Genomic DNA, 15694 nt, shown 5'->3' with positions numbered 1-15694 from the left:
TTTTTTTTAAGGGGAAAATCAACCAATGCACGCGTCTGTCTTGCCTGCAGTTTGTTAGGGTACTTGTTTTCTTCCGTTGTCGCACTGGAGAAAGAAAGCAAACGTTTCAGCGCTTCGGGAAAGCCCCCCTGTGCCTTGAATATCTACCTCGTCAGCGATGTCATGTTTCTGCCTCCTCCGCTCTTTATGCGCTTTCATTCAAAGTACGTTTGTCAGCGTTGAACCCTCCGTGGCACCACAATGCGCTCTTACACAGTGCTCGGCTGAGTACGAGGTTATTGCTCTGAGGGTGTCTTGTTTGTAAGCGAGCCTGCTGTTAGCCTGTCTCTGCGTTCATGGTTTTCAGTTTTGAACGACGCTCTTCAGGCAGCTGCGCGTATAGCGGAAAAGTGAATAGGATGGTAAATATTAAATTTGTCCTAGCATAAACTCAGACTGTGCCACCCGTCAGGGAGATCTGGCAGTAAATAAATGGGTTTTTATTTATGCTCGGGATGCTGAGGAAGCACTGAAGGTCTCGCAGTGAAAGATGTAAAACTCCTGCTGCTGTCACAAGGGCTTGCAGATCGGGGCCTGTCTCCTACAGTCTTCGTGGAAGCCCGAACTCAAATCGAACCATTCATCTTGCCAAGAAATGGTGCATGCATCGGCATAACTAGGTTGGCTGGCCTGTACGGCTGTCAAAAGCCAGAGCTCCTCTCCCCTGCAAGGCTGTTCAGGGAAGTTACTAAAATCTGAGCCAGGCTAACGTGAGAAGAGAAGACAGCGTAGGGCAGATGGATCCTCTGACAGTGACTCCAGCTGTGACGGAGGCAGCTGGGACACCCACTGTTCAGGTCTTCAGGCTCAGTGCCCATGTTTAAGGGGAGTCCGGCAGTCACTGTGGAGGTGGTGGGGCACTGGGCCTTCACGCGGTTGTCTGGAACAAATAGCCCTGCTTGGACCAGCCACAGGCTGTAGCTGGGGTGCAGGAACTGTGCTTTACCATCATCCGCTTTGCGCTTGGCACTTTGTTCTTTTTGACCATGTAGGCATGGAGCATCGATATCAGCTCTTTATTTGATTACCATTCGCTTCCATAGCTGTTCCGGCCGCTTTTAATTCCTGTGACTCAGTGCTTTGGGACCTGCTTGCATCCTGCCGTGCTGTTCACTTTTCTCGAGGGGGAGTGAATGAAGATGCTCCCTAATGAAGCGCTGGAATATTTGTCCCTCTTTTGAATGTCGTCACTTCAAATTTCCTTCAACTGAATTCCTCCGTTTCCACGCTGTGTCCTCACCTGGCATTCCTGAAGAGCCAACACTGCCCACTCTTTGGGTTCAAAGGAACCAGGGTCTGAGTCATCCAGACATCCCGGTGGTGCCTTAGGCCAAAGCTCTACCCTGACGTGTTTCCAAGTGGGCTTACATAATAGTGCACGGGAGAGGTGACCAGCGTGCCTCCAGTCTTCCTCCCTGTCCCTCCGCACACATACACGCAAGAGAGCCCTGAGGGTGGAATAATAATTACCCGCAGTCTTGCTGACAGATGATGAATGATGCTGTTAGCCTGAGTACGGGCTGCACAGCTTGCATATGGCTGTTTCTTCAGTGCAGAGCCTTAGCTGTCTTCCTGGCCTTGTGCGAGTTGAAGAGGCAAAGGACGCAGGGGACCCTCTTAGGTCCAGCTAAACTTGTCCCTGGAGCTGGGCAGATAATGCTTGATGATTGCTGGTAGTGAAAGCTGCTCGCAAACCTGTTTGCTTCATGGCACGAAGATCCTAATCTCAGAGGACTTTTGTAGTCCTTCAGCTTTGCTCAGGCCTGAAACCAGTCTGACTGATGATTATCAAGGGTATCTGACAATGCTGTGCTGCTCTCTCTTTTGGCTGTAGATCAGGAGTAGTTACTTGGCAGCCAGGGCAATAGCACCAGGTTAAAGCGGTGTCACGCTGTGACTGTGGCCATGAGAATTGCCTTTTTGCTGCCTTTTCCATGGTCTTGCTCCAGAAATGCACGTGGGGAGCAGGCAAAACAGAGAGGAGAGCTGATGTTAGGAGATGAGTCTAAATAGCAATTTGCTATTTTCCCTGGTGAGAATTGCTGATTTCCTAGCAACATTCAAGGCTTTCTCTGATCTTTATTAGCCGTAAGAGACAAGAGGCATCTTCGGTTTGCTCACAGCAGCTGAAATGGTGAGTACATAGAAAAGCCATCCAGCTCACGAACATGCAAAAATTCTAGTGCTCTGAAAGAAGAAGAAACTTCTTTATTACCTAGTTTGACTCAGCGCTTCCTATTCTGCTCTCCTTCGTTCAGCTAGAACTCTCCTGTTCTCCTCTTCCTCCCGCATTGCCTGTTTTCCAATAAATGACATCCAGTTAAATGTTTCTCCTCTTTAATGTACCCTTGCAGTTACTCCATCTGAATTTCATCATTCAAGTCCGCAATCCGAAGCTGTGAGGGGCCCAAAATTTTCTGCTGTAAATACAGTACTAAGTTAGGCCAAGCCACAGTAGAGTGCTAGAGGCCAAGGAAAAATGTAAGCCCAGCAAAAAGCTTTAATCACAAGGGGTGAAGATAATACGTTGGGCTGAGATGCGTCAGTTCCAGCCGTGTTTCCTGAACTCTTCAGAGACCCATGAGAACGTAGCTTCTTGCACCAAGTGCTCGACATGTTTAAGAGTTCTCTGGGTCTTTGCTGTGGTTGAACATCTTTGAAAACTGAAAAGATTTATTTCAATCACTTTAGTTTCTCCAGAGTCACTTTTTCCTTGTAGGAGGAAACTAGATTATGTTCTGGATTATGTTACTAGCCAGTAAGGCAATGAGATTTATTTTTGTGTTCTTCTGTCATTCCGGAGCTGTCATTCATATCCTGAAGTCTCACAGCTACTCTTAATTTATAAGTACATACTCTTAAATTTTTTTGCATGTGTGTAATGAACAACAAGTAAATAGGGTTTTCATTCTGGTACAAGCAGTGCACAAACAAATAGATGGAGTTTTATTTTCAGACGACCAGCTAAAGAGAGTAATCGGTTATCACGCAGAGTAAACACAGATCCTGTCATATCGGCACGCAGGCATCGGAGCTTTGTTGGCTTAAGTTACAGGTGTCGTGACACTGATATGGATTATTTAAATCATTTAACTTAATAGAAATGTTGCTTTTGGATATCAGGCTGGTATCGGGAAGGAGAGGCTTTACAGTTTGCTTTTGCACTACTCTTACTTGCCATAATAATTAGCCTAACCTATGTTTTTTCTCTCTTATTATGCTGCATTTATATCAGCCAAGCTCTTGCCCTGTTTGGTACGTGTTTCCCTTCCAGTGACCGTTGGGTAAGTACCACTGAAGGGACAATTTGACCCGCTTGGTATAAAAATTAGCTCAGTGTGCATGGTAACCTGAACTAACCCAGATGTGCTAAATGCAGCAAAAAAGTTCTAGGTTCAATTGGTTTTTCTCTGGTTTTTTTCTTTTTTTGATTCTTCCAGTAATGCGTGTCCGTTTGGATGGTACGCTCAACCTATAAGTGCCAGAGCCTAAGTGTCAGTTGTAATTTACTGTCTTGCTCTGGTTAAAACTGTGTTCCACAAAATCTACAGGTAAATTATTAGTTGTGTTATTTTCTGTTGCCCTTTTCTAGCTTATTCATTTCAGAATGGTTAAAAAGCACTTGAGTGATCCAAATACAGGAGGTATTTTTAGTGGAAAAAATTATTAGGGAATTCTTGAAGGTGCATGATAGTTTTAGAGGAAGCTTATTCTGGCTTTATGAGCAACAACTTTGAGATATAATTAATGTCATTGCAAAAGTAGGGAAGTTTTTGTGAAATTCTCATCATTCCAGGTGTCCAAATGCTTTAAAAAAAAAAAAAAAGTTATATATATATATAAAAAAAAACAAAAAACGAAGACTATTTTACTTCTGTAAATGAGAACCACATCTTTATCCAAGCCAGATCCTCTGTGAAGGACTCCCTTTTCCTCTTGGTGCTATGCTAAACATTGAAGACTACATTTAGTAAAAGCTTTCCTTTTAATGCACAGTGTTTGTCAGGGCAATATTAATTAAACCAAAGAGGCACAAATTTTTGAAAGGTATACTCACTCTGGAGCCAAGCAGGACTTTTTTTTTTTTTTACAGTGCCTTAGTCTGCAGATGATCAAATTTAATTTTGTAAATCAACACTGCAGTGTGATTAAATTTGAACTTGATTACGTGAGGCTTCTCAACACTGAGTTTGTGTATTATCAGAGGTAGTCTTTTCATATTACTGCTATTTATGGATCTTATTCAAGTGTTTTATATTCTGGTTGGGTTCTGCAATGCAGTTTGTTCAAGCTACTGCTTATATCTGTTCCAGTTGTGCAAGAAGTGGAAAATATCCTTTATTTAGAACAGGTCACATGTGCTTGCATCCAGGAACCGTGTCTCAGTGTGTTTTTAAAAAAAAAAAAAAAAAAGTATCTTAGGGGAACAGATTTAAAAAGTTCCTGAAATATTTTTCCGTCTGTTGCGGAGGAAAACTATATATTTTAAACTGAAAGGTAATAGTGGACTTTAGGATGATATGTAGGCTAGCATTGGCTGAAGTCAGTGGTAAAAGTCTTGCCGATGTCAGTAGGAGTAGAGCTAAGCCAAAACTATGCCCCTCTGCAATCTCTCTGGTAACGGTTTTGTGAGTCAACAATCCCATGTTTATTCTACACCTCAAATTCACTTCACTAGATGGAAACCCTAGCTGCGCTTTTTTAAAATCCTTTTATTTTTGAAACTAGACTTAAAAGCAGAGCTTGTAAATGGGGTGTCTGCCCTATAAACATGGGAGACAATAAGATGATGTTCAAGAAATCATATTCCTTATTTTATATTGGGATATGTTATACGTATTATAATAATATAGCAATATATTGGGGAGTATTATTTATATTTCTGTTTTGTATCTGTCTGTAGCAGAACGCTTTCCATTGTGAAAGATTCTTGTGACCTTTTTCTCTTCCGAGAACGTCGCCGTCCCCTGGTATTTGCAGTGGGCCTTGGCTGTTCAGCAAGGAAACAGAAATAGCCCATGAAATTCTGTGCGGCCTTTGCTTTGGTATGAACGTCACCTTTTTGCTTCCCAGGTCTGGTTTGCTCAGGAGAATTTAGTTTAGCTGCCAAGCTAATCGTACAGTACGCGGATATTTTGAGACGGAGCTGACTGTTCGGGCTTCACAGCGTTAAGTGGTAGCCTGTGAGCGTAGACCCCTCTATTTCCTTTTTATTTATAGGACCGTTGTCTGTGTAACTTGAATGGAAGTACATGTACACTCTGCAGGAAATAAATCCACGCCTTTTCGGGGGAGCTTTCCTAGCTGACTGCTATCAGTTCCCAGAATCCAGGTTATAGTTTAAATCAGTAAATTCTTCTGCCTGTAAAGATAGCTTTTTTTGTGCGGGGCCGTTCGTAAGCGGACGCAGCCCCCTGGATAGGGAGCAGAGGTGCCTCCGTTGCCGCTCGTTTTCCCGCGTGCGGCAGAGGTAACTTCACAAGTCTCTGGGCCAGAATTTTTTGGGCTGCTGTGAACCTGACAGTTGTCGTTTACCCGCCGTTGCGGCACTTATTCTGTGCAACGTATGTTTTTATTTTGCACTTCTCGTGGTAGCGTCAGAGGTCCGCCGCAGAGCTGCGGTAGGCAGGGTGACTAACTCCGGCTGTACTGCCTGGTCAGGATCTAGAAGACGACTGGGAAACGAGAGCAGAAGAGACTTTCACGTATTTTATAAATATTTTTTTTCCCCTCTCATGACATTTGCCTATGCTTAGAAGTTTAACAGGAAGAATTAGAAATCTGTGCAGCTGTTTTAAAAGTGAGGATACTGGAAAAACCTTTTCAGACACTGACTCTGCTGTCTCATTTCTGTTTGCTTTCCAAAGCAAAACACTTAAGATTTTGAAAATGAAACAGAAGTAGTAATTTTCTGTTTATTCTTCTGCTAAAAATTGAAATTGCATGTTGACTGTTAATTGTCTTCAGAGAAAAATCTGCCACCTCACTTCTGCGAGCAACATGAGGATGAAACTTTCATTGAGCTGGCCAGGCTCTTGGCCGTTATTGTTTGTCTCTTTCTATTTTAGATTTAAAAAAATAGAAATTCAAATACAATGGTTGTAATATTTTTATTCAGTAAAACTCTCTGATACCATTTTTGCTGGAACAAAGACAGCATGATTAAGTGGTATAGAGGGGCAGACTGTAACGTACAGTTAACTGTATTACATCACTGTCGTACTAGGACTGGGACTTTTTAAATAATCCCAGCAACAAAATAGTGACAGGACAATGAGTAGTTTGCAGATAGTTTCACGTTGCATTTCATATGGGGCGAGGGGGGGAACAGCACAAGAAAAGGGAAAGGAATTTTGTTGCGTGTTCGTAACATAATAACGCTATTGCTTGGTCTGCAACAGCTGTTAAAAGCTATTGGCGGTTGACTTGAGCATCTGGATTGAAATATTTAGGTTCGCTGGAACCGACGGCGGTGACCCTGGCTGGAGCAGCTCAGCCCGTCTTCCGAGGCAGGCGGTAGGAGCTGCGTGCAGTTTGCAGAGTCGGACGTGCCCAGGCCCTAGGGGCTGTGCAGCGGTGCTCACGATTCTTCGGTGCCCTTGGAAAGGGCTCTGTCCCGGGAGCTGCGGCCAGAATTTTGCCTTGTGACTTCCTGGGCTATTATAAAGTGCTGTTCATATAATGATGTTTGTATAGGCCCTGTTTATTGATGTCTATGGGCTTCACCGGAAAATAGGAACCCTGAAGAGGGCATAAGGAGCGTCCAGGGTGAAAGGAGGATGTTCTTCCAGGGTGGTATAGGTGTCACTGGTGCAAGTAAATCAATTCTGAAAGTTAATAAGGAAGGCTTCTTGCTAGACACCACAGAATACAACAGCTAGCTAATACTTTAACCGCTAATAGTGTGTTCAGAGCAAGCTCATATTTTCTGGAAATGTCTGTGTTGCAAGGGCTTCTGTTGTGTTTGCATTAGCAGCTTTCTGCCAAATGTGCAAGCCACAGTCTGGTGTTTTATACTTTTTTTCTTCAGTGGTAAGGGATTATGCAGAAAACTGCTGTAGGTTTCTCCCCCCCCCCCCCCCCCCCCCCCCCCCGTCCTATTGCTAACAGCTGCTCTGCGAACTGGACTGGCAGGTTGAAGGACAAAAATGTGTTGCTACCGTATATAATTACTTCTTCCAGCGTGAGCCAACAGAGCTGCTTGCTGTGATGATTGCTATGTGTGCTGCTATGCAAAACAGAAATACGAGCTTAATGTAGGGTTCGGGCTAGTATTTTAATACTGTAATTAACAGCCTCTGACAGTAAACAGTTTTGTTTTTTTTTTAATCAGTTCCCATGAAGATTCTTTTACCATTTGACAAGACTTATATTTGCAGATATACAGAGCTTTTTTTTTTTGTGCATTCTGTATTAAGAACAAAAAATATCTCTTTTAAGACCCTCTTTTCTTTTTCGCTGGAATATCACAAATATAGTTTCAGGCGGTTGGATATTGATCCTGCAGTCGCTATTCCACAAGAATAATTCAGCTAAGGTCCCATTTGAGACAAAGTGGCAGTTCATATTTGTTGGAAGAATTGGCTTTCATCCTTTCTTAATGCTTTCCAGAGGACTGTGATCTAGTTTCACAGGTATGTTCTGTCTCCATTTGTCCTGCTCTTTTTGGCACAGAATGAGCACAAACCTTTCTAAATCCACAGCTTAGGATGTGTTTATGGTTGCTGCCCATCATAGACTTGCGCAATTCGAGTAGAGTGTCCTGGGAAGTCCGGCCCTCTCGGACCATGTTGTGGGATTCGTCTTAGAGAACGAAGAGAAGAAGCAGCTGGCGTTGCAGAGGATAGGAAGAAGGTTTGTATCTGGCCAAAGATACTGAAGCCAAGCTACGATGCTGAGACACCTCTTCCTGTCTTGGCAGCCTATAACAACACAAACTGCTATACAAGTAGTAGAAGTCTAGTCGGGCAGGGATGTTGGGATCTGAGAAAAGTAATGGGGGGGGGGGGGGAAGTGGGAGCTGCTGGAATGCTGTGTATGAAGGACACCTCAGAGAATGGAGAAAGGGAATGATCTGTACTAATCTCGCTCCCAGCCATGCTCTTGTAATATGTAAATGCATACAGAAATAGGAATTATTGTGGAAATAGGAATTATTGTGATCCTCTCTGGAGGAGAGAGGAAAAAAAGGCCACTGAGGAAACCTGGGGTGGAGCTAAATCAACTGGGAACTGTTTCAGGGTGAGAAGACAGAAGCAGGATTTGGATGCTGTCAGAAGGCAAGAGATCAGGGCTATGGGTAAGCGGATTAATAGACCCTGGAGCTTCAAATTGGGAAGTCATAGTAGTACTGAGGAGGTAAAAAGGAACTGTTGAGCCATTTGAAGGGAGAGAGCCTGACTTCTGTCAAGCATGTCTTATTCACAGATTTTTTCCATCCAGGATTCTTCGTGTTTTATCTGAATACAGGAGGAGAGATTTTACATGAAATATCACTTATTGGGGAAAAGCTTTTTTCTGGATGTGACCTGGTATGGCATACTCGGCTAGAGAGCCAAACTAGGAATACAGAGGCAGAAGGAATAAACCAAACCCCTCCTCTTTTATTGTTTGTGAACTTCAGCCTGAATAAATAACAGTTGCAACCTGAGAGTGGAGTTGGAATGATACTGAGATATGGAAAGCAGGGAGGAGGGAGATGATTTAATAGAAAAGCAAAGGGAAAAAGGTTCATTTGGACTGCCCACTGGAAGTTTAGCTGAAAGGAGGTCAGGGGCCCATACTCTGGGTCCCCTTGGATGCCATAACTACTGTATTTAGCCTTCTGCTCAGTCTAGCAATCTTTATTTGTACCAGTATATTTACAATTTACCCAAACTCAGCCAGGCTAAAGGCACGTTCCAGCTGTTGGGCTGTCTAGCGAAGACGTAGGCACGCTTGGGAAGAGTTGCTGGGATTGTTTTCTCGTTGTTGTAACATGAAGGTTGCTATCTGATAAATCGTTATTCCACCTTTTGAGAGGACACGTTATAAGTCTACCTGTTAGGCTGTGCCTCTGGTTGTTAGGCTGACGCCTACTGAGGTAGGAGTTTCGGATTAGTAGCGCGCTGTGCGACTGCTCGTTTTGCGACCTCGTGCGCCGGTCCCGCTCGCCTGCCTGTCGCGTCGTGTTGGGCACCCGGGGCTGCGTTCCCAGGGAACTTTGGGTTTACCTTGAATTATCTCATTTTGCGTGTGCTGCTGCCTAGTGGGACCGAACCCCCCTGCCCCGAGGTAGGTGTCGAGGTCCCTTGCAGAATGGCTGGGGAAAAGGTGGCTTCAAGGACGGCTTGTAACGGCTAGCATGCAGTGTGGGGGAGCGCGAGCGCTTGAGCCAACCGGTGAAGATATCAGAGACAGGTACTGGCGTTTAATGCTGAAGAGCTGGTTGTCTGCTCTAGGTTAGCTGTTGCTCAAGCTTTCTTGACCTGGAGTGCCAAAGATAGTTCCACTTTTGCAGAACTGAGGAATAGCAGGTGATATGACATCCCCCCACCCCAACTTAATTCACTCGGGGTGTAGAAGTTTGGGGATCAAGTCCTGTCTCTGCATGACTCACAATACAAGGTTGAGCATGTCTGTCGCCTTTTGGAGTGCCCAAATCACTAAGCTGTGGGCTTTTGAGGTGCTCTTTTGCAAAAGCTAGTAATACTCATCCATAATATCCACTGGACCGGTAAGGGCAGGAATAGCTTGGTAACACAAGGGAGTAAGCATTCATCTGGAATGGTTCTCATCCCGATTCAATAAGTATGTAATTATTTGTACAGAGTAGAACAGCTCTACCAGGAAGTAAGGAAGATGTGCTCCCAAATTAGATCCTTTCAGCACCATCTGTTTCAGAAGGGCAGCTGTCCAGAACTGTGCAATTGGGGTCACAGCATGAAATCCAGGGACCTGCCTGAAATAGGAGGAGTGGTATATGTGGGACAGGTAATTGGATGAAGGGAAAACGCCTTTAGGGTTATGGCAACCAAAGGTTCCTGAATGGCTGCAGAAGGGAAAGGAGGTTGAAGTGTGGTATTGACCCTGATGGTACTGGTGATCAGAGGACCTCTCCAAGTGGCATGTGTTGGGTGAGGAAGCTGTCAGGCAAAAGGTTAAAAGAGGGAAGACGACTATGGACCTCTTCTTGAGAGAGCTTGATTTTTTCAGGAATGTGAAATAGGTGCAGCAAGGGAGGCTGGAGTCTGTGTAGAAAGTGGATTATTTCGAAGGAATAAAGTGGGTATGGCAGAAGATAATTTTAAAACAAGAAGATGGCTCTATCACATCAACTTGTTTGTGAATTGTGCAACAAGCCAAATCAAAAGTTCCAATTGAATTGCAAAACTATTTTTCCAGTGGTAATCTGGTTCCCACCTCATGCAGCTCTTGATATTTACTGTCAAAAACTGTATTGCTGGAGCTGTTAGCTCTACAGATACTCTGGGCCAGCAATGACTTTCTGTTTTTGCAAGAGTATCAAGTAGTATAGAAGGACGTTAAACAGACCTGCCCGTTACAAGGACCTCTGAGGTGCTGGAGCTGCCGCACGGTGCAAGGACTTTGTAGTAAGAAATGAAAATCTGTGCCGCAAATGGCGCGAGCCAGCTCCGTGGGGAGCCTGGCGCCGATTGCTGCTGCGCTGCTAATAGATGCCATTTGGGAAGCCGAGGGTGGGGGGGTTGGTTCTTGCAACCTTTCCATATTTCCCGAAGGAATGAGCTGCATAGACTCACCCTACCTTTCCAACCGCGGTCCTGCTTGCTGGGAGAGATCCCGGGGGACGAGTAGGCAGTAACTGCTGCCCTTCTGAGAGAGTTTGCTTTTGTGGAGGAGACTGTTAATTACCTCTCACTTAGCCTTTTTAATGAAGGTGCACTGAAGAGGTGTCCTGAGGTGCCATAGCCTCCGTAGGACCAAATGTCTCCTCTGTGAGCAGCCTGGCTCCGGGCCGCGCAGGAGCTGCGCTGGTCGGGATCTGCGACGATCTCCGCGTTGATCGCGTTGTGTGTGTGTTTTCCAGGATCTTCAGCAACTTGCTGTTTGCAACTGTTGATCATTTGGCCTTTTGCCTTGCAGCGTTGCTTTAGGCTATAAATAGACCCGCGGAGGAACAGGTCCAATGATCTTGCGCTCCCAAATTGCTTTTCTGCTGTGCCGAGTGTTGCACTGCGTATCAGCTTAATGAAGGGAGGTTGGGTAAGAAGAGGCCGCTCTTGCGGTAAGCTGTAACCTGGGGGGCCTCCGATAGAGGTTATGGTGTCAGTTGATAATCCCCACCGTGTCTGCACCCGGGGTTTCTGCCTGCAGCCTGTGGATGGCAGCTATTCTCGGCACCGCAAGAAAGGCACGTAGAAGGTGACAGGTCCTGCTCTCTACAGAGAATCAGTGTGCCATCGATACGGTGCAAAATTATATTCGGCAGAATGATCTCAGGGACGCAGGCTTGGCTGTGACATCCTGGCTGGCTGATGCGGAAAGCTAGCAGATCTAAAGAAGAAATGCCTTCGCGATTTCTTTCTTTATTTATTTTTAACCGCTTCTCTTGATTTAAATGCAGGCTTTGCTCGCTAACCTGTCCGTTCCGTTTTAGTGAGGCGCGTTGCGAGTCTGGGAGGATGGTGCTGGTTCGTATGGTTACCAGTCCCATCCGCCGCTGCCTGATAACTGTTGCCCCGTTGCTATGAAACGTTTTAGTGAGGTGCAGTGTAAGAGGGATAAATATCCATCTGTAACTGCAGGGATGTTTTCCGTGGCTCTGCTCTCGCCGATCTTTCTGATCGGTTTTCTAATTCTGCAGCTGGCAGATTTGAATGATTTTTGGTCCTGTCACACAATGCGTGTTTCCCATCTGTAACAGCTTTGTGTTGAGTAATGCAGGGTTTATAAAATAGCACGATGCCCGAAATTGCGTTATCTGCCCTTGTTATCCTTTTTCAGTGGATTTGTTTTTTGCAGCAAGGACTTTCACAGCTATCGTAAGTTCAATCCTGTAATTGCTTTTTAGTCTAAGACAGATTTCCCTGTGCTTGCTTCAAGACTGCAGAATCAGGCTCTGGTTTTGGTTAAGCCCTGAACTGAGCTATGTGCAGACTCATCCAAAGCAGAGAGGATGTTTAGTTTGGTGCTGTTTGGCTGCCCCTGATGATGCAAGGACTGCTTGGCTCTGGGGGCTCTGACATGGAAATGTGGTTCCTCCTCTCTGGAGGAGGCCTTGGAAAAATTAAGGGATGCTTTTTGGAACTGCATGCAGTTGCAGAGCACCCTTGGCAGCAGAAAGAAGGGTGCTCTAGAACTGCAAGACTGTATCGATTGTATTGCGGTTCTGCTGGAACAAAAATATAATGCGCTCAGCATTTGCGCTTTCCACTTGTGTATTGTTTTCTCTTTATTTTGTGTATTTAGAGAATGCCATGCTCTGCAAACTGCTGATTTAGTATTTCCTGTGGAATGAAAACCATCTGGATAATTTAACTGATTTTTTTTTTTTAAACTGATTTTTTTTTCCCTAAGGTTTTGGTAACAGGCTCTTTTCTGTTTCCTGGCGTCTTGTTAGATGAAGATGAGAATTTGAATTAGAATTCAGGGCGGTAACTACATGCTGGCCTATGCCCTGGATTATTAGAAGCAACTTAAACTTTTTGAAGTCTTAAAAGTAATATAAATATTAAAATAATAAACAGTCTCTCCCAAAAGCATTCTTTCTCAGCCCATACTTGCTATAGTGTGGTGGTGGTTCCCCCCCCCCCCCAATGCCCTTACTCTGAATCCTCTGCATACTGAAAGCTGTAAGTTCGGGAAAGAATTCAGCGTTTATGGCCCCTCTCTGAAGAGGGTTAGACTTAAATGCCTGCTAAGGTTAAGCATACGCTTAAAGGTTTTCCTGGACCAAACCTCAGTTCAGCAAAACACTTCAATACGTTCTTTATTTCAGGATCCTAAGTAATTCAGTTGGTTTTGTACTCATAGGTTTAAACTTGTTGCAGCCCTAAGGCTGTAACAAACATGGGGAGTGCTGATCCAGCAGAGCTTAAGTGCATGAGCCGTGCTGTTGAGGACTATTTGTACTTAAGTTTAAGCATGTGGTTTAAATACTTTGGATTGGAAGATGTGTGTTCAGCATATGGCGGGCTGTTAAATCTGATATACTTTTGAGCCTGACGTTGTGATTTTAATATGTTCCACTTTCACTGAATACTACTTAAAAAAGAAAAGTAAAAGATAACATGCATAGTCTTTTTAATGTGAGATGCAGAACTAACTGAATTTCGGTATAGTCTGCTTAAGACAGGAAGTGCACTATCAGTCAGATATTTTTTTTGTCAGAGCGCTAACCGCTCATTTAGTTTCCGATGTCCTGATGAGAGCGCTGGCTCATGTTTTTTTTGACTGAAGTGAAGGGAAGAGATAAAGTTCTCAGCGCTGGAAAGTTTTAGACATTTGACAGATGAGTAGTTAGATTTGCGCATACTTAAATCATTAAGAGTGATTCCTTCAACGCTTGTATGTGCGCGCGCGTGTGCTTACTGTGATAGTGAGCTCTTTGTGCCACTAGATTGAAAAAGGAGTTATTTATGGCAATAGCTTTCTGAATCCAAACGATGTTATTCCCAAGGCCAACTGCTGCGTTGTTAGTCGAATATCAGATCTAACGTGGAAAGGTTCTGAAAACTCAGAAGTAGGATTCCTTTTGGGATTCTTAACTTTTTTCCCCCAATATCTGTGTAGAATTACAGAGTAGTTGGGGTTGGAAGGGACCTCTGGAGATGGTCTCGTCCAACTTCCCGCTTAAAGCGGAGTTAGTTAGAGCAGGTTGCCCAGGATCATGTCTAGCCAGGTTTTAAATATCTCCAGAGGTGGAGACTCCACAACCTCTCTGGACAACCTGTTCTGGTGTTTGATGACCCTCACAGTAAAAAAATTGTTTTTTTTTTTTTACTTTTGATTTTTTTTTTTCTGAGTTTTTCAGAACTCATACTTAGGTTAATAAGTTATAGCTGTATAACTCAAAGCTTTTTTGTTATATATGTTTGTTTGTATGTATTGTTGTATGTGCTCAAAGCACAGGATGAAGTGTGCGTTCTTGGCTCAACCCCCTCTTCCCCCGCAAAAAGTTGCGCTACTTCAGTTTTGCTTTTCTACCTAAGACAAGGGAAGGTGAATTCTGTGTTATTTCAAATCTAAACTGTTGCAATTGGTGCTAAAAGCCATTTATTTTGCAGATATAGTCAAAGACCGGGTGGACAGCTACTGTATCATTTCTGTCTTGGCTCAAAGCCCAACCATTTTTCCTCCTCATCTTGATTCGGTTGTGTTTGACACGGACTAGTGTTTTGCTATATCATTCCCTACAGTGATAAAGATGCAGAGCGTTCTACAGTGTATCATTACATTTAATAAACGCTTTTTAGTGCAGAGAATGTGTCAGTGCTGCAAAGCTGTGCCTTGGCGTCGTTTGTGGAAACCATTTCACAAATGCTCATTGCTTGCGATGTTATCTGAACTCTTTAACATGTATAGTAATTCCTTGGGGTGGTTGACTAAAATATTCCAGTTCTTTGATGCACCAGCACTAACTTGTCTGTTACGCGTTCATACAGTAAAGTTGAAATTACTTTAAAAATAGTAAACATGAACTTTGGCCATCTCACGTTCTGGGGATAGTTCTGGAGGCCGTCCTCAGTGCCCTGTACACAAAGTGCCTTTTTGTAACGTGTAACTGTTTCTGTGTTGGTGAGGACAGTATACAATAGATCTCTGCCAAGCTTTATTAAACAAATACCACCTTGAATCAAGTATCTAAGCTTTGGCGGGACTGATCCTGCATGCGCTTTCCTGCATGCAGTTTATATATAGGACTACATTTCGGTTTGCTGCTTTGAAGCTTTTGGCAGCTTCAAAGACCAATGAACTGGAGATCTTACAGAATGTGTTTTTTAGCAGAAAGAAGTTTACTTGAATACTTTGAGGCGCCTTCCTGGATAAAATGAAGTGTTGCAATTAATCAAGAGTCTTTAACGACACTGTCCATAGCAAATAAGAGTCCAGTTTTATGCCATGCCATAGCAATCGCATTTGATTCACTTACTGTTAAGCCTAGAATTGAATGTTTGCTGACCACACAGTCTTCAACTTGTATTTTATGAGGCAGCATTCATTTCTGTGTATTGTCAAGCTCTGACATGTTTTGGTAGCTGTAGTTGACTGGCAATAGCAAAACATCGTTTATTTTTTCCATACTTGATGCTTACTGCTCCGGTTTTTATTCCTTTTGCATTTCGAGTAGCTCTTGAGAAACTAAGCAGAAAGTTGATGGCCTTATCCCAGAGGAACACTTTTTGGGGGAGAAACTTGATTAGCTGTTGCTGTCTAGGTGCTCCAAGGAAGCCTGAGACCAGACAGAGTCGATGGTTCTTTTTGCTTTGTTTATAGATGGCGACGATGTCTACATTTGTGCAGTCCTCTTGGACTGTGTTCTCTCTGGTGAATGAGAGTAATTTTGGATGGTAAATGCAATGCTGCAATATCTGTGCTCCCCAAGAGTGTTCTAAGGCGTAGCTGCTAGATGCTTCAGAGACAAAATTATTACTGTCTGAATCCTAGATGCTGACAGATCTTGGAGGTAGTTTTT

General features: G+C 43.9%; 1 protein-coding gene across 18 annotated transcripts in view; it reads left to right on the top strand.

The window, feature by feature from the left end:
- Positions 1-15694, top strand: part of MITF (melanocyte inducing transcription factor) — a 112114-nt gene that overhangs the window by 1068 nt on the left and 95352 nt on the right. For 4 of the 18 annotated variants that reach the window (XM_068907016.1, XM_068907008.1, XM_068907007.1 and 1 more), the window contains exon 2: positions 2126-2173. The exons of 10 other annotated variants lie outside the window; for them this stretch is intronic. In XM_068907016.1, coding sequence (XP_068763117.1) covers positions 2126-2173 — 48 coding nt within the window. Of the gene's footprint in view, positions 1-142; positions 204-2125; positions 2174-3274; positions 3324-11946; positions 12042-15694 lie in introns of those variants that run through there. 4 more of the 18 variants (XM_068907030.1, XM_068907029.1, XM_068907012.1 and 1 more) reach the window with 3 other exon arrangements.

The sequence above is a fragment of the Struthio camelus genome, chromosome 14, assembly GCF_040807025.1.
Source record: "Struthio camelus isolate bStrCam1 chromosome 14, bStrCam1.hap1, whole genome shotgun sequence".
Taxonomy (NCBI): Eukaryota; Metazoa; Chordata; class Aves; order Struthioniformes; family Struthionidae; genus Struthio; species Struthio camelus.
Note: the sequence above shows the minus strand (reverse complement) of the source record. Positions and strands in the feature narration are given on the sequence as shown.